This window comes from Drosophila grimshawi, unplaced genomic scaffold (genome assembly GCF_018153295.1).
Source record: "Drosophila grimshawi isolate 15287-2541.00 unplaced genomic scaffold, ASM1815329v1 contig_311, whole genome shotgun sequence".
Classification (NCBI taxonomy): domain Eukaryota; kingdom Metazoa; phylum Arthropoda; class Insecta; order Diptera; family Drosophilidae; genus Drosophila; species Drosophila grimshawi.
Window position 1 is genome coordinate 6,330,965 of NW_025063098.1, and position 21,881 is coordinate 6,352,845.

A 21,881-nucleotide genomic window follows, 5' to 3' on the forward strand; every position below is an offset into this window, starting at 1 on the left:
CTTGCAATTTGCCACCGGCTCAACTAACCGTTGTAGGCATGACAGTAGCACTATACAAAAGTAGATTAAAAACCCGCATATATATATATATATAGAGAGAGCTAAGTTTCTCGAAATATACACAACGAAAAGAAACAAGTGATTCGATCACAATAGAATGCAACAGCAATAAAAGATTGATTTGCCACAATACAACAACTTTATTAGTGAATGCATCTAAGACACAAACACATTGATAGTTTGCCTTAATAATGTTATTGTTCTTAAAATTGTTGTAAATACATTTATCAAGTGGAGCAGTGAGCAAAGTGTGGATTGGTTTTTGCAGTTCGACAGTTTCTCATTAACATTATTGGCTTAGAAAAACTTTGTTGAATAATAGAAATAGTTTAAATTATGTAATTTAACAAAGATTATTTAGCTATGTTATGCATTTTACTATTAAGTAATCTATGCTTGTCATTGTTTTACAATCTGAATACATATTAAACAACTTTTAATTTATCAGCTTCTTCTGAATTTCTATTAAGATATTAAAAACTTAAATCGCTTACAAAATGCATAGAGCCACATGCAATTTAGAAAATGACTGGAAATATTTTGATTTTCTATCTTTTTTTTTTTTTTTTGGGCAAATCTTGGTAAGTGCACGACTGCCGCATAGTCTGATAATGTAAAACATTACACGGAAAGCCCCTCACGATGCGAGCAGCGTTGTCGGCTCTTCAGTTGGCGCCACGTCCGCTGCGTCTCTAAGTATGCAACAATAACAATATTTAAAGGTATTTGCCAATTTATTTTAATGGCCGCAATTAAAGTTAATTACTCGCGTAGACAAAACGTGCAAAGCGGCGCGGCAAAGACGCTCTCCAACGATGGTGATGGCGATGGCGATGGCGATGGCAATGGGAATGGCGACAGCTACAGCTGGGTGCCGTTTTGGAGCTGTCGTTGAGTGTTGAATATGGTGACGGGGACGGTGGAGTGGTTGGTGAAGCTGGGTCTCCGTTCGTGGTGCTGGAAGCGCCCAATTAGGCATAATACGCTTGACTTGGCTGGGCGACCCCGTCACTGGCTCGACACGGTAAAACTTTGAGGGCCGCCGTTGACTGTGTTTAATTTTGCTAATGATATTATTGCAATTGACCCTATTCGAATTCGACTGAAGCAAATGAGTCAAAATGAATATTTAGTTGGGATATCATTGCAAAAATTAAAACACGCCTTGTGTAATTGGCTGAAATGTGATATGGTTAGGATGGTTATCCAGCCAGCAACTCGATCAATTAGACCAAAAGCTAAGCCTTTAATTCAGCCTCTTGACTTAGCATTGCGCGCCCTGGCTTTACATGCCGGAGTTAATTGCAGGCGCACTTAAGGGACAAAGCCTCCCATGAAATCGCAGCCCCGGCAGCTGAACAAGTTCATGGCATGGGCATTTGGTAGATGTGTTCCATAATTTTCTATGATGTTCAGCATTTCACAAAGTGTTTACTTGAAAACCAAATGTCTAAAATGAAAATTGTTTTCTTGTTTTCTCGTTTTTCCCCACCCTGCCGCTGATACCTGCTCTTCTTGTCTGCTGGCTGCGGTTGTCTTGGCCATCAGCAATATAATTTTGCCTTGTCGCCACAGACGACGACGACGACGACAAACACTTGAAAACAATTCGTAGAAGTTGCAAGAGAATGAACGGTGCACATAGCTATACCTCAGACTGCAACCACAACAATAATGACTTTATAAAAAAATGATTATCCTGCCGAGCTGCCTGCAGTGTTCTGCCGCTTAGCTGGCCAGTGTTGGCCAGGACTAAGCTGGCCAAGTCCATTAAAAGAAACAAGTTTAGCTGACAAATTACAGATTAACAAAGATTTTAGATAATGAAAGGGAAAATAATAAAGAAGCGCAGCCGCATTAAGATAAAGTTTTGATTTAAGAGTAGGAAATACTTTTATATTATATTCAAAATATGATGCAGAGGAGCGACTGTACAGAACACGAAACATAAATTAGTTATGGGCCAATTGTAAACTTAACAATTTAAATAATATGATCAGTTATTGCAAGTGAGCTTCATATATTCACTTATAAGTTATGAACATGATATAAATAATATATGATTTGTTTGCATTAAAAAAGGTTGGTTTTATTTAAATTTATATTTATATTGTATTGAGCACTACAACTTTGTTTTCACTTCAATTATGTGAAGCTAAATCAAAATTTGTCACTGTGACTTTTGTGAATTCAAAATTTGTGCATCTCTAACAACGTGGTTACTTCTTCTGTGGCAAAATAAGCAGAAAATCTCTTGCCAAAAATGTTGTCAGCCAAGGAAATGGAAATGACCAGGCTAAGCCATGTTAGCACTAAAAACAGCAAACAGTAAGAGGAGTGTTCCTCTCCCCTCTCTCAACTATTCACCATCCACCATCCACCATCCACTATACCCCATTCCGTTGCCCAATTCCCAAGGTAGTGCTGTAGTTGATATTTACGTTAGATGACAAAAGAACGCGACTAGTTGTGAGTTCGCTGCTTAAAGCTAGTTCCACTTCGGTACCCCGTTAGATCTATGGTAATGGCAAAAGCAAATCGTTTTTGCTTGTGTAACTTGCTGGCCACTCTACAACCGATATCTCTGGGTTGTCATCAGGCTGGCAGACAGAAAGACATACTGGCAGACAGACAGAGGCAACTGTAAAGCTTTTGGTTTTCAGCCAAATTATTAGAAGCTGCTTGGGGCGGAGACATCGAGTCATGGTTGTACTTGTGTTTGGGACCAAAACTGATTTGGAATTGAAATGAATGAAAATATAATTTTGGCATTTCGGTTTTAACTTTTGCCTGGCTTGCAAAATTTCAATAAACTCTTGTGGCAGTCTTGTGGCGCAAAAATGAGCTGTGAATAGCAGACAAAACTCTATTTCGATTTATACCAATACTGGGCGAATGACTGACGACCAAATTTACATTTACTCATTTAATTATGTCGCATTGTATGCTGCAATCGATTTTGGCTTGGGCGCATAAAACTTGAGTCACGTTCTTAATTAGTGGAGATGGGGACAACTTTGTGCCAAATACTGTTAAATGTCTATGTATACTCTACTAAAATAATAGTATATGCGATTTGGAGAGTAATCGGTGCTTGGGAGGACAATGGAATGCAATTGCGGCAGTTTCTGACCCAGTCAAAGACATTTTGCAATATAGCAAATAATATAAATAAAGTGAAATTGCAAAGCAAAGAGTTTTTAGTTAGCAGAAAATCATTGGAGCAACGAGCAGCCAAGCAACAGAAGAGACATTTATAGAAAATGGCTAAAAATATAATTCCAAAATAGGATATGCCACACTGAGGCTGGCTGAGCGAGAGACTGAGGGAGCTGGTTGAACTGGCGCTGGGCATCGTAAACGAAACGATGACTTACATAAACATTGGGACAAGCAAACAGCAGCAACAACAACTTCGAGTAAACAGAAATGACACAACCCATAAAAATCTAAGCATACGAGCGAAAGCGAGTGCGACAGGGACAGTGCTACATATAGATAGGGGGCTCGGCATTGATGGGGTTGGGAGGGTTTCGGGTGCAACTTAAACGAGCATCCGAAAGGATTTTGTGTACAATTTCCGTTTTATGACTCTCCAGAGTGGTAATAAATCTCACACAAAACTATTTCCGTTGCATTGGAGCTGCTTAGCTCTCATGCTGCCCCACCCACCACCAGACAGTAGCACTCCAGTAACACTTGCCCCGTTACTCCCACCCCCCATCCCTCCAAAAAAAAAAAAAGGCAGCTCGCAGCTCACATGCAACGCTTCAGACCCTTGCCATGCCATGCTGCACATTATCTTGTGCGCAAATCCAAAATCCAAATCCAAATCCATTCAGTATAAATGATGCCCAACCTCAGCGCTCAGCGCTCAGTTGCCAGACCGAAAGACCGAAAGACCGAAACAGACTGAGCAAGAGAGCTACCGCCGGTCTGGCTGCGGTTTTTCGTATCTTGCCCCCGTCGCGCTCCTGGGTCATTGTCGGCCATTGCTGCTGCTTATGATTCGTCTGCGCCGCCATTTTGTTGGGTCATGGCACGTACAGCGTAAGGCTTTGTTGCACTTTTTCGACTATTTCCGTTCGTTGTCTTTGAGCTGAGTGCGCTTTTAGTGTGGCATCCGCTCACACACACACACACACATGCATACACACACATATACACACATACAAAGATATGCGCGCTAAAGCTGACTCACACGCTGGATTGTTAAACTGTTGACAAATCAGCCAAATGGCTAAGAAGCAGACTAACTGTCCATTTGATGCCGTGGGATTTATGAAGTACAAGTAATTGCAATAAATTTCATGACAAGCTGCGAAACATGGAAATGCCAGAAATCATTTGCAAGTCAATTTGTCCACTAATAAAAACACTTTATGCATGTTGCCTACGTAACGGCCACAACGATCGACGTCTTTAGATAATATTCTTTGGTTTTAGGTTATGCACATCATTAGCAAGAAAGTCACGATTTGACTTTATAGAAAGCACTTGAATTTAAGCACTTGAATTTAATGTGCGTGGATTTTGCCTCCGACAATTTTTGCATAATTTTGCATAATCCTTTTGTGTGCGACGCCAGCGAAAGGCTCCTCCTGCCGTGGCGGCTGCAATATGCGGCGTGAACGTAACTTGTAATTTCATTGCATTTGCATGTTTTAGTATATGTGTTTTTGGAAAATGTTTTTGTTTTTTTTATTTACCATCTTTCCTTTTTACTTGACATAATCTATGCCGTTTTCAGTTTTCCAGCTCAAGTAAAGTTTTATTGACAGTAAACGTGGCCGATGAGAAACTAAAAAGTTTTCCAGTTTTCTGCATCTCCCTCTCTCCATCTCTTGGGGAACTCATGTTAGGATTTTTGTTGTGATTTATAAAACAAAAGCGCAAAACGTTTTCAAATCGAAACAAGAATTCGTGTACAAGTGTTTAAAAACTCAACTTTTACACGTGTCCAGCATTTGAGATGCCGTTTTGTACAACTCGTTTTGTGTGCGTGGCAGCTATTATTTGCCATGGCGAATAGAAGACGCTGTATATAGAACCAATAATAATACGTTTTGTTTTAAAAGTATCAAAATACCTTCGTGCTTTTTTTTTAATGACTTTAAGTAAACTTAACTTTTGCTTTGAAAGTGCGAAAAAGTTCACAGCACGTGAGCACACACACAAAATTCATACCTTGTATTTTATGGTTAAGCAAATCCTTCATACATGCTTGCTCTCATTTTCCAAATTAAAAAAAAAAATAACAAATTAAAAATCGGATTATGCTTGGAGTTGAATATTTTAATTGTTTGAAAAAAAATTAAAAATTAAATTAAAAATTAAATTAAAGATGAAATCTTATATCTTATGCAGAAGTTCGAAAACAACAAAATCGAGTTCAAAAAATTACATAATATATACATGAAATGTGGAAAAGTAACTTTAACTAGACATTTATGGAAAATAACGGCCGAAAAATAACATTGAGCTACGTCAAATTCATACTTTTACCAAAACTGAACCGATTTTGAGAATCAATGACTTTTTGATCGTACTATGACTACTAGAATAATGGAGTATTTGAAATTGGAAAAATACTCCGATACTCCAATAACTTTTTTAAAACTTCGCCAATTTTTACAGGCATTAATTTATTAATGATTTTAAATTAAAAGATGGTTTTATTTAATATTAAATTTATTTATTTGGTGCGAATACTGTAATCATATTTTTCTTTAGCATATTTTATAACTACTATGTACACAAATTATATTCTTAGTTCCTTGAACTGATTTTGCTAACTTAAAAATCATACTTCAGCAATATATATAATACATACATTGTATTTAACAAATTAATTATTTTGCTATTTAAATTATATGTTATTCGAATTGTAATGTGGCTTTAATCAGTCGTAATTTGAGACTCATATTCAGTCTTTACAGTTTCGCTAGTCAGGCCACTAACGAGCTCAATTTTATTTCACTCAGCTGTCAAAATATCAAACAGCTAATTAAGTCACTGCACTGACAACTTGCTGCCCGCAAAAAAGATAAAACTATGCGGCTGATGGGTAAAGTGGTGATGTGGATGTGGATGTGGATATGGATATGGTTAGAGGTGTGGCAGTGGGAAGCCGCAATGGGAGTTCATTAGGCGCAGTTGCGTCAGTTGGAAAATACACTTTTTAGCTGGGTCTTTTTTGTTTCAGATCCCGTTGGAGCCCGGGCGATGCTGCGTATGCGTAATTTATGCCACACTCACACAAATACGCACACACACACATACACAGACAGACATATTCGAGTTGTGGGTATGGCTGGCAGCCGTAAGCAAACATTCCATGGGAATAACCCATGCCCAGACATTGCCAAGGTGTTTGTACAACTGCTAAGCGAAATACTAATGCGGTAAACTGTATGCAAAAACCGTTTTAATTAGCACGAAAATCATTGTAACTCGTTAGGTTTCGGTGTTGCCAACGAACACATTCTCCCTTCCCTTCCCTGCCATCCCCTAGTTCTTGGCTGGCCATTTCCCCCTATTTCAGTTCGTGCTCCGCACAACCGAAGGAGGGCATCACCTATACTTGCCGGTTCGTCGAGGGGGTGTAGATAGTGAGGGGTGGGTGTGTGTGTGGTATGGCGTCCATCAGATATACGAGTAGAGATGGCTTTCGCCTTTTTTTGTATGTCTGCCGACCGGAATGTTTGCATGGCCTGCAGAAACTGATGAAGAGATAATATTGAGATCACGTTCGGTAACCTGCTGAAATGTAAATAGTTCATGTTTTCGCTGTAGGTCGAGTATCATTCGCCGCTCAAATTGTGTAATGTGAGTTGCGCTAATGAAACGTTCATTAATCATATAACGCTTGACGGCACCAACAATATTAAGGGTCATGAAGTCAAGTTCCTCATACGCAGCATTCTGGAGTCAAAGAGTCTTGGGAATGTTGCAGCAGATCTGTAGCATTCCCTAAATCCGTCTCTGTCTGACAATGGTAAGTGGCAACTGCTGCCAACACTGCATCTGGAAGCATACGAAATGTGTGTGTGTGTGTGTGTGAGTGTGTGTGAGTGTGTCTGTGTGTGTGTGTGCGTGTGAGTGTATGTTAGTTAATTAATATTCTCAGTTGCCGCACGTTTCATGTTTGCATTAATTTGGCAGGTAACTTGTCAACGTTCTTGTTGTTGCCTGTTGTTCTCCTGATGAGGATGTTCCGTAGCTGACTGGCTATATCTAACGAGTGGCAATCACATACTCACAGAGATACACACACATAGATATATATATATTTAGATGTATACACTGTTAAGCATTTGCACATGGCCTTTAGCCATGTTAGCTGCATGTTCGTTGCTTGTAATTAGCAAAGATCGAAGTGATTTAATTACTTGAGTAAACTTTTAACATTGTCTACTTGGCATACTAAAACTTTGCCGCATAATCAATGTGCCAAGTGTGAGACATTCCAATATCATCGGATATTGTATTATGTGTTAACATCATTTGCACAGCACTCTTTGCTCTCTTCTCGTTCCAATTCTCTCGTCTGGAGCTGTCGTTATTTGTCTAGCTAACAACTGGTAAGAGATTGGCCTATTCACATCAAGACTCAGCGATGCCGTATTGTTATCACTGATGCGAAATGAATGTAATTAGAGTTTGCTCCTTTAATAAGCTTCTAATTAGCGGTGTCTAAAGAAAGGCCATTGGCATCGGCTCCGCTCTATATATCCCGAAAGCGGAGGTGTCGATGATATCATTTCACTTCACGATGTCAGCCTAATCACCCCCGGTTGCACCAACTAAAAATGTTGGTATTGGCATCGACTAGCAGATGCTCTGTATGAGAAATGCTTTTCTTGGAAATTAAAGATTATTTACATATTATTTGCAGACTTTTGAGATGTTTATATTTTGAATTTCTGCATAATTTAAAGAATTGTAATAAATTACTTATAAAGGAATTCCTTCTAATCAGATTGGAACAGTATTACCAATAATCAGCTTCAGTGAGCTCAATCATGCACGCAAATAATGGGCAGGATTTATAGAAATTCGTAGAAAAATATGATGTGCAGATGGTAGGCTTATCTTTAGGTATTATTACAGGGTATAAAAAAACAACAGATAATCAGGCCTATTTGTTGCTATGCGTGTGTTGCGGTGTTGTAAGCTTGCGTGTTGGTGTGCGGGTTGATGGTGTGTGTGTGTGTCGCTTGACTTGTTGGCAAACATGAATTTTATTGAAGGCGACAAGAGACAACAAGCGCATACGCCGCAAATGTTTAACTATGTTGCTCTCTCCTTCACTCTGTCTCTTGCTATCTCATTTACTTTTTGGCAGCACGTGTACAAGTAATCTAATTAGTTTTATGCTAATTAGCATGCGGCTTTAATTTAATAAATTATTATGGCGCAATATTTTGGCAAAAACTACATGAAACAAGGGAATCAACTACACAACTCACATGCAAACGCTGAGCTAATTTGAGCACCCATTATCAGTGGAAAATAATTACATCATGCCAGTGAAGGCTAGGAAACGGAATATGTATAGATAGAGCGATCGATCAAAACACGATCTATCATAATTCAAATTCTAAACGCCTTACAGAAAAGAAAGAATATATCTTAAATTATGCATATAGCCATTTTATTTGGATATACAGATAAGCAACAGGAATTTCGTGATTTTAGTAGACATCATGCATAACTAAGCGGAGTTAGTTTGAATTAATATTTGTTTTAAATATTTTATATATCGAAAGTAAAATGCTCCAACTAGCCTATGGTCGGATTTCGAGGAACTGTAGTCAAAATTTTCCAAAAATATGACCAAAGCCGAGCTTATAGCTTATAGGCACGTCGTAGAACTAAATCGAAATAGGCATCGTTATCAATCGAGGCGCTGATTGAGGCGTAATAGTTCTCGAACTCCTCTTTAGTAACTACTCCGTCAGGATTGGGAGCACCGGCTTCAAAGTTTTTCAGGAAATTCAATAAAATCTCATCTTCCGTCATCTCACCACTCAAATACTTTGGATGATCTTGTACCGAGTAAACATTTTTCAAATCGGCGATAGTAATTTGACCATCACCATTAGCGTCCAATTTACTGAATGCCTTGTTTATGATATTCAGGCGAGAGGATCCCATTGGAGGCTATATTCAAACAGTAATAACTTAAAGAATGCACATTTTTAAGTACTTTGAAAATTGTTTAATACTTACGCGCAGCTTCATAAGAAATTCTGTCATGTTTATGGTGCCATTTCCATCGGTATCGAAACTGCAAATTAAAGCGATGCGTATTTATCTTATTAATACACAAAAAGGAGATCAATTTCACATACCGATTAAACATATCTTGAATATCAGACTCGTTCGCATCGAGGCCTATGTCTATAATGCCCTTCGTGAACTCTTCCAGACTTAGTGTCTTGCTGCCATCGTCATCCATCACACGAAACGATCTGAAATTTAAATTGAACAAATGTGAACAAAATAACAAAATATGTTACGATCAATGTGAGTTTGTTTTTAATTCTTGGACTTAATTTTCAAACTGGAAAACAAACAAATTGCACAAATACAAATAAACATTCACACACACAGACACAATCAGCCTGCTAACCGTACAAACACACATAGAACTATTCACACAGTATATGTTGAAGCTGCGAATTTGTTAAAAATGTCTATATGTTCAAAACTGAAAATTGGTAACCGACTTGCTGACAGTCGGACATTGAGTTGAAATTGAAATAAAAACAAGTAAAAAGAGCGGATCTGGTTTGCTATATTGTTGTTATTTAGCCTGGGTAGCTTTTGTATGCAGTGGCATTGGCAAAGGTAGATAGGGGACGTTGAACGGTACAGAAACCAGAGAAATCCAATTATGTTTGTTTGCATTCAGTCAGCGATTTTTGCCACCTACCCCCACCCCTCAGCTGCACCCTTTAGAGGCAGCCTCATGCATAGTTTTTGCCGCTTGGCAAACACTTGGAAGAGCTCTCGCAATGTTAGTTCAACATGCACTCAACATATTTGCTTGTGCCTAGTTATCATTATCCACACCATCATCATCATCCTCATCGACATCGTCGACATTGGCAGTCCGAATTTCTGAAGAACATCCTTTAAATTGGGCTTTTCATTGAGGGAACTATTCCCTTGCACTTTTACAACAAAACTCGGCAACAACGATTTCATCATTTACATACACCCTGTCTAACCTAAAATCTCTGTGCTCTACAATCTCCATGCCCACTCAAGACCGCACATTTTTTTAATAAATATACTGGTCCTATACGAACGAGTATGTTAACAAAAGTTGTGCAAAAACAGAGCAAAAAAGGAGCAGGAAAGTACAGCAAGTTGAGAACGACGAAGACTGAATATCCTTGCAGATCAGAATCCAACTACGCTCATCTAAATTTGGTTATAAGCAACAATATATATAGTTTGTGGAAATGCCAATAAGTAAGCATAATAACATATATGGACATTGGACTGTGAGCAGATTTTTTCAGTGTCTTGCGTACTTCCTTCAATATTTATAATACTCTAGCAAGTGTATAAAAAAACAATAGAAAAACGTTTTTTTTTTGACGACGACGACGAAGGCGCAGCCCAAGCAATTTTATGCAAAAATGCAACTCATGGCTGCACATCCGAGATGAATCACAATGCAGGAGTCATGTTTATCACAACGTTGCGCATTGGGACTCATGTTACAGACTGTTATGTAGACTTACCTGGCAAGTCCTAAGATGCCAGTGGCGCCACGGCTGAAACATTGCAGGCGCAATTTGTAGATTGAGTCCTTTTCGAGCCCATTGGCCAGCTCTCGTCTCGCTTTGTTCTTCAGCTCGGCTTCCTTCGAGAATGGGTCCTGTCGATTCATCTAGCAGGGCGGTAGAAAAGATTATGATAGCACTTTTATCAAAATATGCATTACAAATTTACCATATTTTTATAAAATGTTAGTTTTTAAAGCTTACTCTGCAATGTTATTTTAGCTTATGAATTTTGAATGTACTTTTCTTCTCAGTTCGTGGGAAATTTATCTGACTCTAAAAACTATATATCATCAACAAACAAATATGTTAGTTATAGAGTATAATTTCTGAGGTGCTTTGATTGATAAAAAAAATTACTACGATCAAAATATAAAAATAAAGTGGACAATTAAATAACTGTACAAATATATATAATTAAATATATATCTGAAAATAAAGACTTTCCCTATAGACTTTTAATTATAATCCAAAAATATCTGTGTATTTCCATACCATGTATTTCGAAGACTAAGCTATAAATTATAAATTGTGTTTTATTTTCTTACTAGCGGAATCCATTAAATTTTGTATTCTTGAAGTTTATTTTTATAAGCTGACATTTGGCCGGAGGGCGTTTAAAGTTCGCTTATTACTTGGCTTAGTTACCTTGCATAATTATGTCTATTATGACAGCGATACCCAGCAGCTATTATGGTTAAGAACTGAACCAATTTGCAGAAAAAGTTTTGGGTTCAGCTATTTGCCGTCGTGTATTTTTTGTTATTTTGTTTACTTGCTCATAGTAGATGCCCAAATATGTGGTTATTATTCATTGAATACAGTCAGTTACTTATGCCGCTTTAATTCACGCAACATTGCGCACAGTTCACTCATTTTGATATTACCTATAGTAAAAGATAGTTATCATAATTGCTCATACTCCAAGATCAATAGGTATGTATGAACACTCTTTAACTGCTGGTCTTATGAAAGTTATCAAGTGATTCCTTGAAACCTCAGTGTTGCTTTTATAAAATTCACACAATTAAAATGGTAAACGCAACGAATTTAAACTGTATTCCAAAGGCTTTTTTCAAGCATAAGCACTATATAGTTTTCTTGGGAAAGTTGCAAAAAAACAAGTGATATTTTTAAAAATAATTTATTAAGGAGATTTCTTAGTAATTTCCTTTCCAAGTTTGGTAACTAATCTTAAATTGCGCGCGTGATATAGACTCTCCTATTAATTCCTATTGGCAGCGTTAATGAATTGACGCCACAAAATACAAAAGAAAAAATCACACCTTCTTATGTGGCACCCGAGGTTTGTATTAATTACCATATTTTCATAAAGTTAAAATACAAATAAGTAAGGTTGCATTTACTCTCAGGTTGCTCATTCAGGCGAAAAATATACGGAAAAATGTGACATTTACAGCTTTGGCATTACTCTATGGGAGAGATTGTCGCGCAGAAAGCCTATCGATAACTTTGTGAATCGGATGGCAACCTCAATTATGTATCGGACCGTAATGGGAGACCAATCGGATTTGATTTTTAAGCTTGTAATGGAATATGAGAATTCCAAAAACTGATTGAGAGTTGTTGGAATCACGATCCGGATCAATTCAACTTTCCAAAATTCAGTGCTCATCTTATTACATTATTAAATTAAAATAAAAAAATAAGAAATCATAAGAAGTACAATAAAATAATTGTTCTAATTTGTAAAATATAAGTGCGCCTGTTGGAATACTCTGCTAAAGAATATTGAAGAAATATCTTCGACCACAGTGAATATATTCATGATCGCATCACCGAGCCGAGTCCACATTCCTCTGTTCCTCCGCCCGTCTGTAAGAATAAGTCGAACGCAGAGACTATGAGAGTTGGAGACTTCAAATTTGGAATATAATACGCTGACAGATGGACAGTCAGTATGACGCACAAAACCAATATACTCGTGTACCTCTGGTATGTATAGTATAACAAATGCAGCCACTCTTGTCAGTGAACCGGAACCGCTTGAACTTTAACAAGTTGATCAATGCTTCAGTAGCTTAAGCGTGCCCGTTCACCTCAATAATTCAAGCATGACATCATAAAAACAACAACAACAACTTATATCCATATCGATAGCTTTACATGTACTGTAACAGGAAGTGAGGCAATCTCCATAAACCCCTCAGATGCACCTCTAATCAACATTGAGAATTACTACATTACTACATTGTTTCATGTAAGTTCTTCAAAAAGCACAAAAAACATTGCAATATTAATGTCAATATTTAAACAAAATTTGTTTTGTTGATTAGCAACAAATAAATAGTTTATATTCGTTGCTGTAATATTTTTTCATTTGATTGGCATAACCAGAACGCAACTGTCAGAGAAAGATAGAGGGGTGACAAATTATTGATTGCAATTTCTGTTGTATGACTGAGCTTTTGTGCTGGTTTATTGATTGGATCGTAATCGTATAAAATTGCCGACACGCAATAGTCACTATTCATATGACTACGCGCCTAGTACGAGGCAGATTATTTTGTTGCAGCAGGGACTGTTAATGTATTGCAGATTATTATTTTTTATTTATTTTTTTTTTGTATTTAATTAGTAGCGTTATTTTTATTTTCGCGTACCTTACCGCTTATCAGATATATGATTTATGATTTAACAACATGACCAATCATTTATGCTTACCAAATTGATTCGAAAATAATGCTTGAATTTATGAAAAATAAAACTCCAAATACCAATTAGAAAATCAATAAATAATTGGCATGTTGAGAGTTAGGCGAGTGCTCGCTACGGAACTGATGACCCAATTAGATAGTCAACTGCTGTCATGAGAGCAATAGCAATTCAAATTGTCCCTAATTAGAATGCCCAGGTGGCACTTTAGTTCTACTTTGTGGTGATGCGTCATATCTGTGTAGGGGTTTTTTTAGTGGTCACAATTCGCAGTGACTGCAAAACTGCAAAGCTTTGGGATGCCAGCAACAAAGTGTGGCTGGCAACAAATGCAGCTGCAGCAACCGATGCTGCAACAAAGCTCTATCCGAATGTCAAGGTTAGCCATATATCGATTTTGCCAAATGACAAAATATACTAGAGATAAAATAGATGCCATAACGCATATGTGTACATATATATGCAGAAATAAAAGAAAGTGCGACAAGGATAGAGAAATGGGGGCAGTCGGTCAGGCAGACGCATAACGTTCTGCAGAGCATGAAAAATAAATTATTGCTTTATTGAGGGTAAACAAAAAGACAATTTAACACGTCAGCAGGACGCTGAGTGCGATCCGGAAAGCGGATATAATGGTGAGACGCTGACATGGACAAGCACATGGCGACAAAAGGATACTGCGCGACGAAATAAAGCAAATAGGTCACGTTCAAAGACAGCATCGATTAACCATAAATTGCGAGTTAAGCAAAAAGCAACGAGCACCAGGACACGGGACACAGGATACAGGACTCAAGGATGTGAGCGTCGCCTGGCCGAGTTTAAGCATGATTTGTGCGTGTCTTTATGACATGAGACACAATCCCCATTCGCGCGAATAACTTTATGTGTGTATGGGATACTCAGACACAGATACAGATACAGATACAGATACTGTCACCGATACAAATACAGTTAAAGTTACTGACGGCAACTGCAGCTGCTTCACTAACAACTCAAAAAGTATATGGGGCGGCTCCCGAACGCCTGTCACTAACACCACAAGCTGTCATCTGGGAAAGAAACGCCAACGCAGCAGCAAGGAGCAGCTGATGCTGGAGCAGCTGCAGAAACAGGAGCAGCAGAAGCAGAAGCAAAAGCAGCATAATGGCTGACACTTTGTATCCGTGTGTGTGTCACAAAAGTTTCACAATAATTAACAGACATGTCGATTATTTCTTAGCGGATATATTTTACCTTGTTCTGTCACGAGTATGTTTTAGTTGTTTGTGTGTGTTTGTGTTTGTGCGCTCCTTTGGCAGCTGGTTGTATATTATTTTATTGTTCACAAAATGTTTCAACTTTTGCCGCTGACAATTCAACTTAGCACGCAACTCGCACGTGTCGCGTGTGCCAAGCTTTGGCAACGAATGCGGCTACGAATGTGCCAAACACTGAGCGTCACCCAGTCGGCCAGCCAGTCAGCCAGTCAGCCGTTGCAGCTATAACTACTCTCAATATAGCTATCTGTATATTTGTTGTTTTTGCTATTGTTGTCGCTGTTGCCTCACCCATTGCCATAAGCGGCGTCCTTATAAAAATAATGCTTGCAGAGCGACAACGGAAACGGCAACAGCAGCTGGGCATTATAAACAATAAAGCTCCAGGCAATAATGCTTGACGGCAAGATACCCCCTAAAACAAAAAAATATATTAATAACATTTGAATTATAATCCATCTCTCTGCCAGCTATTAATTAATTTTCTATTATGATTTTATAATCTATTCGGGAATTGAAAGTGTGTCGTGTTGCTTGGTGTTGATGTTTGCACTTTGAAGCATTTTTGTAGCGCTAGAAGAAAAGATAACTCAATACAACATACTCATAAAAACTAGACTTTCTTGGATTAGTTCAAATAATAATAAAAAGAAATATTAAATGCCACTAATATTGTCTTGGATAAACTATATAAATTTACGACCCATATATAAGTTTCTGTGTACAAATAAACATAAAATAATAATATATCGAAATTGTCATTTTAATTTAGTTTTGCTATGTCCTTCAAGCTAAGTCAATCACACTCACTTGCCAAACCTTACAATATTCTTTTTTTTACATTTTTATGTGTAAAGGGTATAAAAAAAGCTTAGCTGAAACATTTTGCTGCCAATTGTCAAAATGCATAGCTACATTTTCAAGCGAGAGCTTTTGAGCCTTGTCGCACTTTTGTTTAGCTACATTTGGCTGCGCACTTTTTTTACCACCTTCTTGCGAAAGTAAAAAAAAAAAGAAAGAAGAAATGTGAGGGCAAAGAGATGAGGAGTGGGGACTTTGTGCTGTTATGGAGGATTTGGTTTTTATGGCGTGACACGGCATTATCATTACCGTTTTGTGGTGTCGAAGTGCATAAAATTTATACGCTCATATCATGGCCTCGTTTTGCCAAATTGATGTGAGCTTTATGAGTTGTAGTCTTTGACATTATGTTGAGGTAGATAATTTGATTGCTCACATTATCAGGAATCGCGGTTTTAGTTGTCGACTCTACGCCTACACCTCTTTCAATAATTAAATCTAAAAATAGAACAATATAAATTATATTTCATTTGTTTTCTCTTTCGATTCAGTTTTGAGAAGCACCACAATTAATTATTTTAATTGACTATCTTTTACTTTCGCAGCTTATGTGCTTTGTTGCCTGGGGTGATGGCTACATTTACTTTGACTTGCTCATTGTTATAGTTTGCTTTTCGTTCTAATTAACTGTTAAGATATATACGGTAAAAGTGTAATCGTAAAATTTAAAGAACTTAATGGTTATATTTGTGTGCCTATGATATTTTCTGCTGCAGATATAAATTGTACTCGTAATGCACATATACTTTATAATTGTTATTATAATTCCTCACTTTTTATAGATTAACTCTATTCTTCAGTGATATTGATATTGGTCTGAAGGTAGAGGTGGAATCTTCAAACATATCTTTCTTCTTTTAGAAAATGTACTTAAAGCTGCTTTATCTCAAGGTTCAGGTGTCATAAAAACGTAGCTAAGTTTTTGTAAAGAAAAGAATGCATTTTCGCAATTCAGCATCAGCAGGTGTTTTAGTAGTAGCAGTATGAATGGTGGCACACACTCTTAATATTCTTTTTCTCATTGTCTATGTGTTTGGGCATAAGTAAGAGAAATTGCTTCTTCATACAGCATTTTTCTGGCTTCATGCATTTACTTTATGAGAACCCTCCTCATTTTCCCCTATATCATTTCAACGCTTTTATTTTTTATGCGTTCAGGCAGGTGTGTGAGTGTGTGCATGTTGTGTGCGAGATTCGCTGGTACTCCAATGTCCTTTATTGTCAACTACATTTTGTCAAATTACTTATGCAAATCTTTCAACTTTTACAAGCGTGTCCTTGCTGCGCAAAAATCTCGTTTAGTGCTGCTGCTGCCGTTTGGCTGCAAGTTTTGCTTTTTTGAGAAAAATTACGCTCAAAGCCTGACATGAAGTGGCAGCAGCAACACTGATATCACCATACACACAGTTCCATCCGTGGCTTGGCCAGCACTCATTCATAACAAAACATCGCGGGCGTTGTCATGGAGGTCTACTAAAAACACATTTGATGCCACGATGCGGCGATGCGGCGATGTGGAGGTGGTGATGGTGATGATGATGGTTATAGTGGCCCGGCATCTTGGCTTCGTTGGCATTAGACAACAATGTTCTCCGCCATCAAACTGACTACTTGTCGTCTTGTGGATGCCACAGACGGTCTTGTCCGAGCCAGCAATCTGAATACCTCTTTGCCTGAGCCACGTCAAGTGCTCGCAGCGCTTATAAAATAAATAAAATTTATGCTGTGACGCATTATTGCCTTGTCTTTTGTTGCTTTTCCACCCAGCAGGCGAATCTCTCTGTCTGCAGTTGTTATCATTGTTGTTGTTGTCGTTATATTTAAAATATGACAAATCGTCGCCCAGGTAGTGGGGCCAGAGCAACGACACCGCGGGAACTCATTTTGTGGCACTGATAAATTTGTCGACTATGAAAATGCTTTGCAAATTTGAAATACTCTACAACACGGACGCTTCGATTTTCTTTCAACTTGAATGATATCTTGAAAAAATAAAAATTCTAATAAATCTTTATCAGACATGCAAATTGAGTTAAACGTTTACTTAAATGTATTTACATTTTAAATAGATTTTTAAGTGTTCTGGTTATATTGAAAATTACAAATTTACAGAGCTGGTTAAATGTTTTAAAAACTTTTCATAGCAAATTCCAATAAAAAACAAATAATTTAAGCAAATTATAAAAATATTGATCGCGCTTAAGTGGGTATATATTTTACAAAAACATTTTGTGACAATTAAAAAACAGTCTTTAAGCTAGTAACATATACTTAGTTTATCTTGCAAGAATATTATAAAATGTGCCAAAACAATGGATAATACTGGCTTTTTATTCAAGAGAGTCTGCGATTCGGGCTTAAAAATGTTTGAATGCATTTGTTATTGTAAATGATAAATACTTTGCTGGCTTTGTTTTTCTCTGTACCTGAGTTCTTAAATGTATGCGTAGTGGTGGCAAGGACAAAGGCATTGCCGTCCAGCATTCTAGCCAGTTCATTATTTATGAGTGTGTTGGCATGGAATTATTCTTAGTCTTTATTATGGCAACACTGCGCTGTGGGACTTAGAGGGGACTTGGAGGCTTAGGTCCTCTGCTCTATGCTCTAAATACTGCTGCGGCGTCTAGTGTGCAAATTTTCAGATAACTGAGCGACCAGTTTGTTGCTGCTGGACCATGGGCAAAGCGAGATGAGGTGTGGCGCGTGCAGACGAAGCACATAGCAAATATTTGCTTAATTAGTGAAATGACGGACCTGGCTGTCGCCCTCGTCGTCATCATTGTCGCCGCATGCAAACACAGCAGCGCGCTGACCAAGGACGTTCAGCACCGCAACAGGAACTGTTTTAAAGCTGCAAAGGGAACATAGCAGAGCGGAGGAGAGCGGAGAATGAATGGCTGTGTTGATTGTTTGCCTGACGCTTATATTAATTGAGTTTGCTACGATTTTTGACCTTGCCACGTAAGTAATTCAGGGTTTTAGCACAACTTTCCCCCACAGCTGAAACTACAATCAGCTCGTACATCATTAATCATGACAGAGCCCACTCGAATCCATATATCATGGGTCCGGGGCATTTGATATGCATGAAACGGTCGACTTTAGCAAATTGCAGCACTGTCAATAAAGATACAACATCCAATAATTTGTAATAAGAAATCTGCATGATGGCCAAAAGAGAAAATTGCCAACGGCAAAAACAATTTACTGGCAATATTTCACAATTGCGTCAAAACTGTCTTTGACAATTACGACAATCCAGAGTTATTTTATTTTATGGACGGCATCGAATGTAAAATGAGCAAAAATAGGTTGTCATGTAGTCGCATGTTAAACGTGTGTGTTGGTATATGTGTGTGTGTGTGTGTATGAATGTGTGATGAGTGTTCATCGTCCTTAAAATAAGTACAATGTGTAATAAATTATGTGCACGGACAGCTCCAGAGCAGCTAAACAATACAGTATCCTGGCACAGCGCCATTTACATCACAATTTAAATACCTGATTCTACAGCTAAAATTGTCTTTTATGCGGCAGCATCATCAACGTGGCCAGCTTGTTCACCCGACATGGCATCTCAATCGGGAGTCTCTGCTGGTCGGGTAGTAGTAGTCGGGGATGGGAACTTTAGTAATTTGCAAATATTTCAATGGAACATCATGACACAAAGAATGGGAGCGTCCTGCTAACAAGTGAGACATATGCTGCTCCCAACGACCGGGACTACAACAACAGCAACTACAACTACAACAATAAATTTTGGGACGAGTGGGAAAATTGAATGGCACTCGCGCACATTCACACTGTGGCAGAAACGCCTCGAGCTGTAGATACCAATGCAGAGCTGCAGCTGTGCACATACACCACACAGCCACACACCGTAACAACTGCTGTCTATGCATATGCTTGTTTGAGGTTTTATTAATCATTGCACAGTGGCAACCCACGATGCGTCCATTCAGCAATGGCTCCATTTGTATCTGTATCTGCTGCCCCTGTTCTGGGAAATCTCTGTGGGCATGTGTGTCCCACTCTGTGCAACGAGTTGTAGCCGAAGCTGAATGCTTTTTAGCTGCTTTCTGCTTACTGGTTTCCGTTTTAATTTTTTTTTTTTTTTTGCCTGTCTGTTGGGATATTAAAGACAGTGCTCGTCAAAGCACAACTGTTTCTTAGACAGTTCAGGTACGCCTGCCACTGTAGCTGGCAACATAATGTCTTTCACAGTGGCCTATGACAACATTGCAGCTGTTGTACTAACGACACTTTCATTACATTACCAAAGAGAATAGGATGGATGGTTGGTTCTTAAAATTTACTTAATGAGCACCTGTTTACGTATAACATATTTCTTAACAAAGCATATGGATTCAAGTTGTAGACGCATGTATAAAATAATATTTAATATTTATTTATTTATTATTATTTTATTTAATTTGAATTATCCTACATTAACATTATGCTAGTTGACATAAATATGTAATTAATTCACAAAAACTAAATACATAATAGCAATTTGCATTACAGTTCTTATAGTAGTAGCTCCTACAGTCATTTTGCAGACTACACGCCGAATGCCCACTGTGCCTGTGACAGTGCATAGCTGCATACTTTTTGAAGCAAGTGTAGTGACAGCTCGGTGACCATTGTTGTAATCACATGAAGAGGGACTGTTAACTGCGGATAGGATAGAAGAGGGTGCTAGTGAGGAACACCTGGATATCTTGTGTGACTCCGTCTGTTGATGAAGGCTTTATCAAAGCAGCCGCATTGCCCAGTTGATATTCTGCATGTATTAGTATATTACGGTCTATGTCGCTAACAGAACAGAATAAAACAGGATGTTTTCAAGTGCAACCCAGTCTTGCAGAGTGCGTTGCCAGTGGGTGTGGTCTGTCGTACAGGAAATTTGACTTGTAACCAAAGTGAAATTGCACACACACTTTGCAGCGAGTATGTGAGTGGGAGAAACATTTTTGGGTTTGGAACCGGAATTTTCAAATACCGGTGACATTTTCCCAAAAATGTTCTTTTGGCTCTGCCCGAAAGGGTGTTACAAAAAATCAAATTTCCATGTGCACAGCGGGTACATATGCAATTGTCGATGTGGCATTCAGCCTGAAATTGGCATGCAAACATAAATGATGGTTAACAACATAATCACAAACTTGCCAAAAGTTTAAAATTCAACATTTCATTTAGTGAAGTTTCACTTAATCAATGGCTAAGCTGTTACCAGCGGCCGACACGCTCACAATGATGCCATAATCACTATTGCTCCCAGCTTGACCTGCACTCTGGTGCATCTAATCTAAATCATTTCGTAGATAACAAAATGTATAGGTAGTTGTTAGCTGCTGCCATTACTGCTATTGTTGCTGTTGTACATCGGGGCGTATGTGCAATTTGACGGCGGCCTCTGGTCGGCTGCCCAGAATCCGATTGAGCCCTGGACGAGGCAAATTGAAAGCAATTTGCATAAATTGCAGCATATCAGCAGCACTGGGGGCTGTCGGGTGGAGCAAGTCGTCCAGATGCATTTGGGCATTGGATAGCTTAAATGGATGCATTTGCAGACCTGCGGCATTTTGACCAGCTGGTGTCGGGGCTTGGCCTGTTGCCAGCAATTGTTCGGCTTGGATTTTGGTCGGATCGGTTTTGGTTAGATCGATTGTGGTTCTCAAGCTGTTCAGACTGGTATGCTGCAATCGTTGATCAAAACAGCACTAAAAACTACAATTTGATTAAACGTTAATGTATCCCAAAGCACCGCACTTTAACTAAAATTCCCTGCTGTTTAAGTCTGTCAACAACCAGTGAGAAATGCCGCAATTGCATATTTGATTATGAATAATTAATAATGTTTGGCTTTTATTGAATTAATTAACGTTCCTTCCCCACTAACCGCTGTGCACCACCTCTCTAGTTATCGTCACGTCTCGCTTATTGTTATGTGGCCTTTAAATTTGCACATTGTAAATTAATTAGAAACATATTTGAATTACGGCTTCCCTCAAAATTTTGCCATGGTCACAGAAAGCTCACACTGAAATCGGCGAGTTATTAACAATTATTCAATTGTAATAAAAACAATGATAGGTCATTTATTTTCTTGCATTCCAACCACAAATACTCATACATATCAATAACAAATTGTTTTTATGTGGGAAACTAAATAATGTCCATTTAATCGTAATAAATTATGACAAAAAACTATAATTAATTG

General features: G+C 38.2%; 1 protein-coding gene across 3 annotated transcripts; it reads right to left on the reverse strand.

Annotated features, from left to right (window-relative positions):
* Positions 1-8,694: 8,694 nt before the first annotated feature.
* Positions 8,695-14,896, reverse strand: LOC6563931 (calcyphosin-like protein). 3 transcript variants are annotated; one of them, XM_032737643.1, is made up of 5 exons: positions 14,775-14,896; positions 10,821-10,969; positions 9,417-9,536; positions 9,295-9,352; positions 8,695-9,225 (listed from the first exon to the last, which is right to left on the reverse strand). In XM_032737643.1, exons 2-5 carry the CDS (start codon positions 10,967-10,969, stop codon positions 8,911-8,913), a joined length of 642 nt encoding a protein of 213 aa, XP_032593534.1. In that variant the 5' UTR covers positions 14,775-14,896; the 3' UTR covers positions 8,695-8,910. The 3 variants fall into 3 exon arrangements, with proteins under 3 accessions (XP_032593534.1, XP_001990207.1, XP_032593532.1); XM_001990171.2 differs by lacking the exon at positions 14,775-14,896 and adding an exon at positions 11,067-11,170; XM_032737641.1 differs by lacking the exon at positions 14,775-14,896 and adding an exon at positions 11,032-11,167.
* Between the last annotated feature and the right edge of the window lie 6,985 nt (positions 14,897-21,881).

What these genes read in the sequence shown, in the direction of transcription:
- LOC6563931 (XM_032737641.1), bottom strand. An exon ending in GGCATCTTAGGACTTGCCAG is followed by an intron (nt 9,537 to 10,820) that starts GTAAGTCTACAT and finishes TTTAAATTTCAG; the next exon opens with ATCGTTTCGTGTGATGGATG. An exon ending in ATTCAAGATATGTTTAATCG is followed by an intron (nt 9,353 to 9,416) that starts GTATGTGAAATT and finishes TTTAATTTGCAG; the next exon opens with TTTCGATACCGATGGAAATG.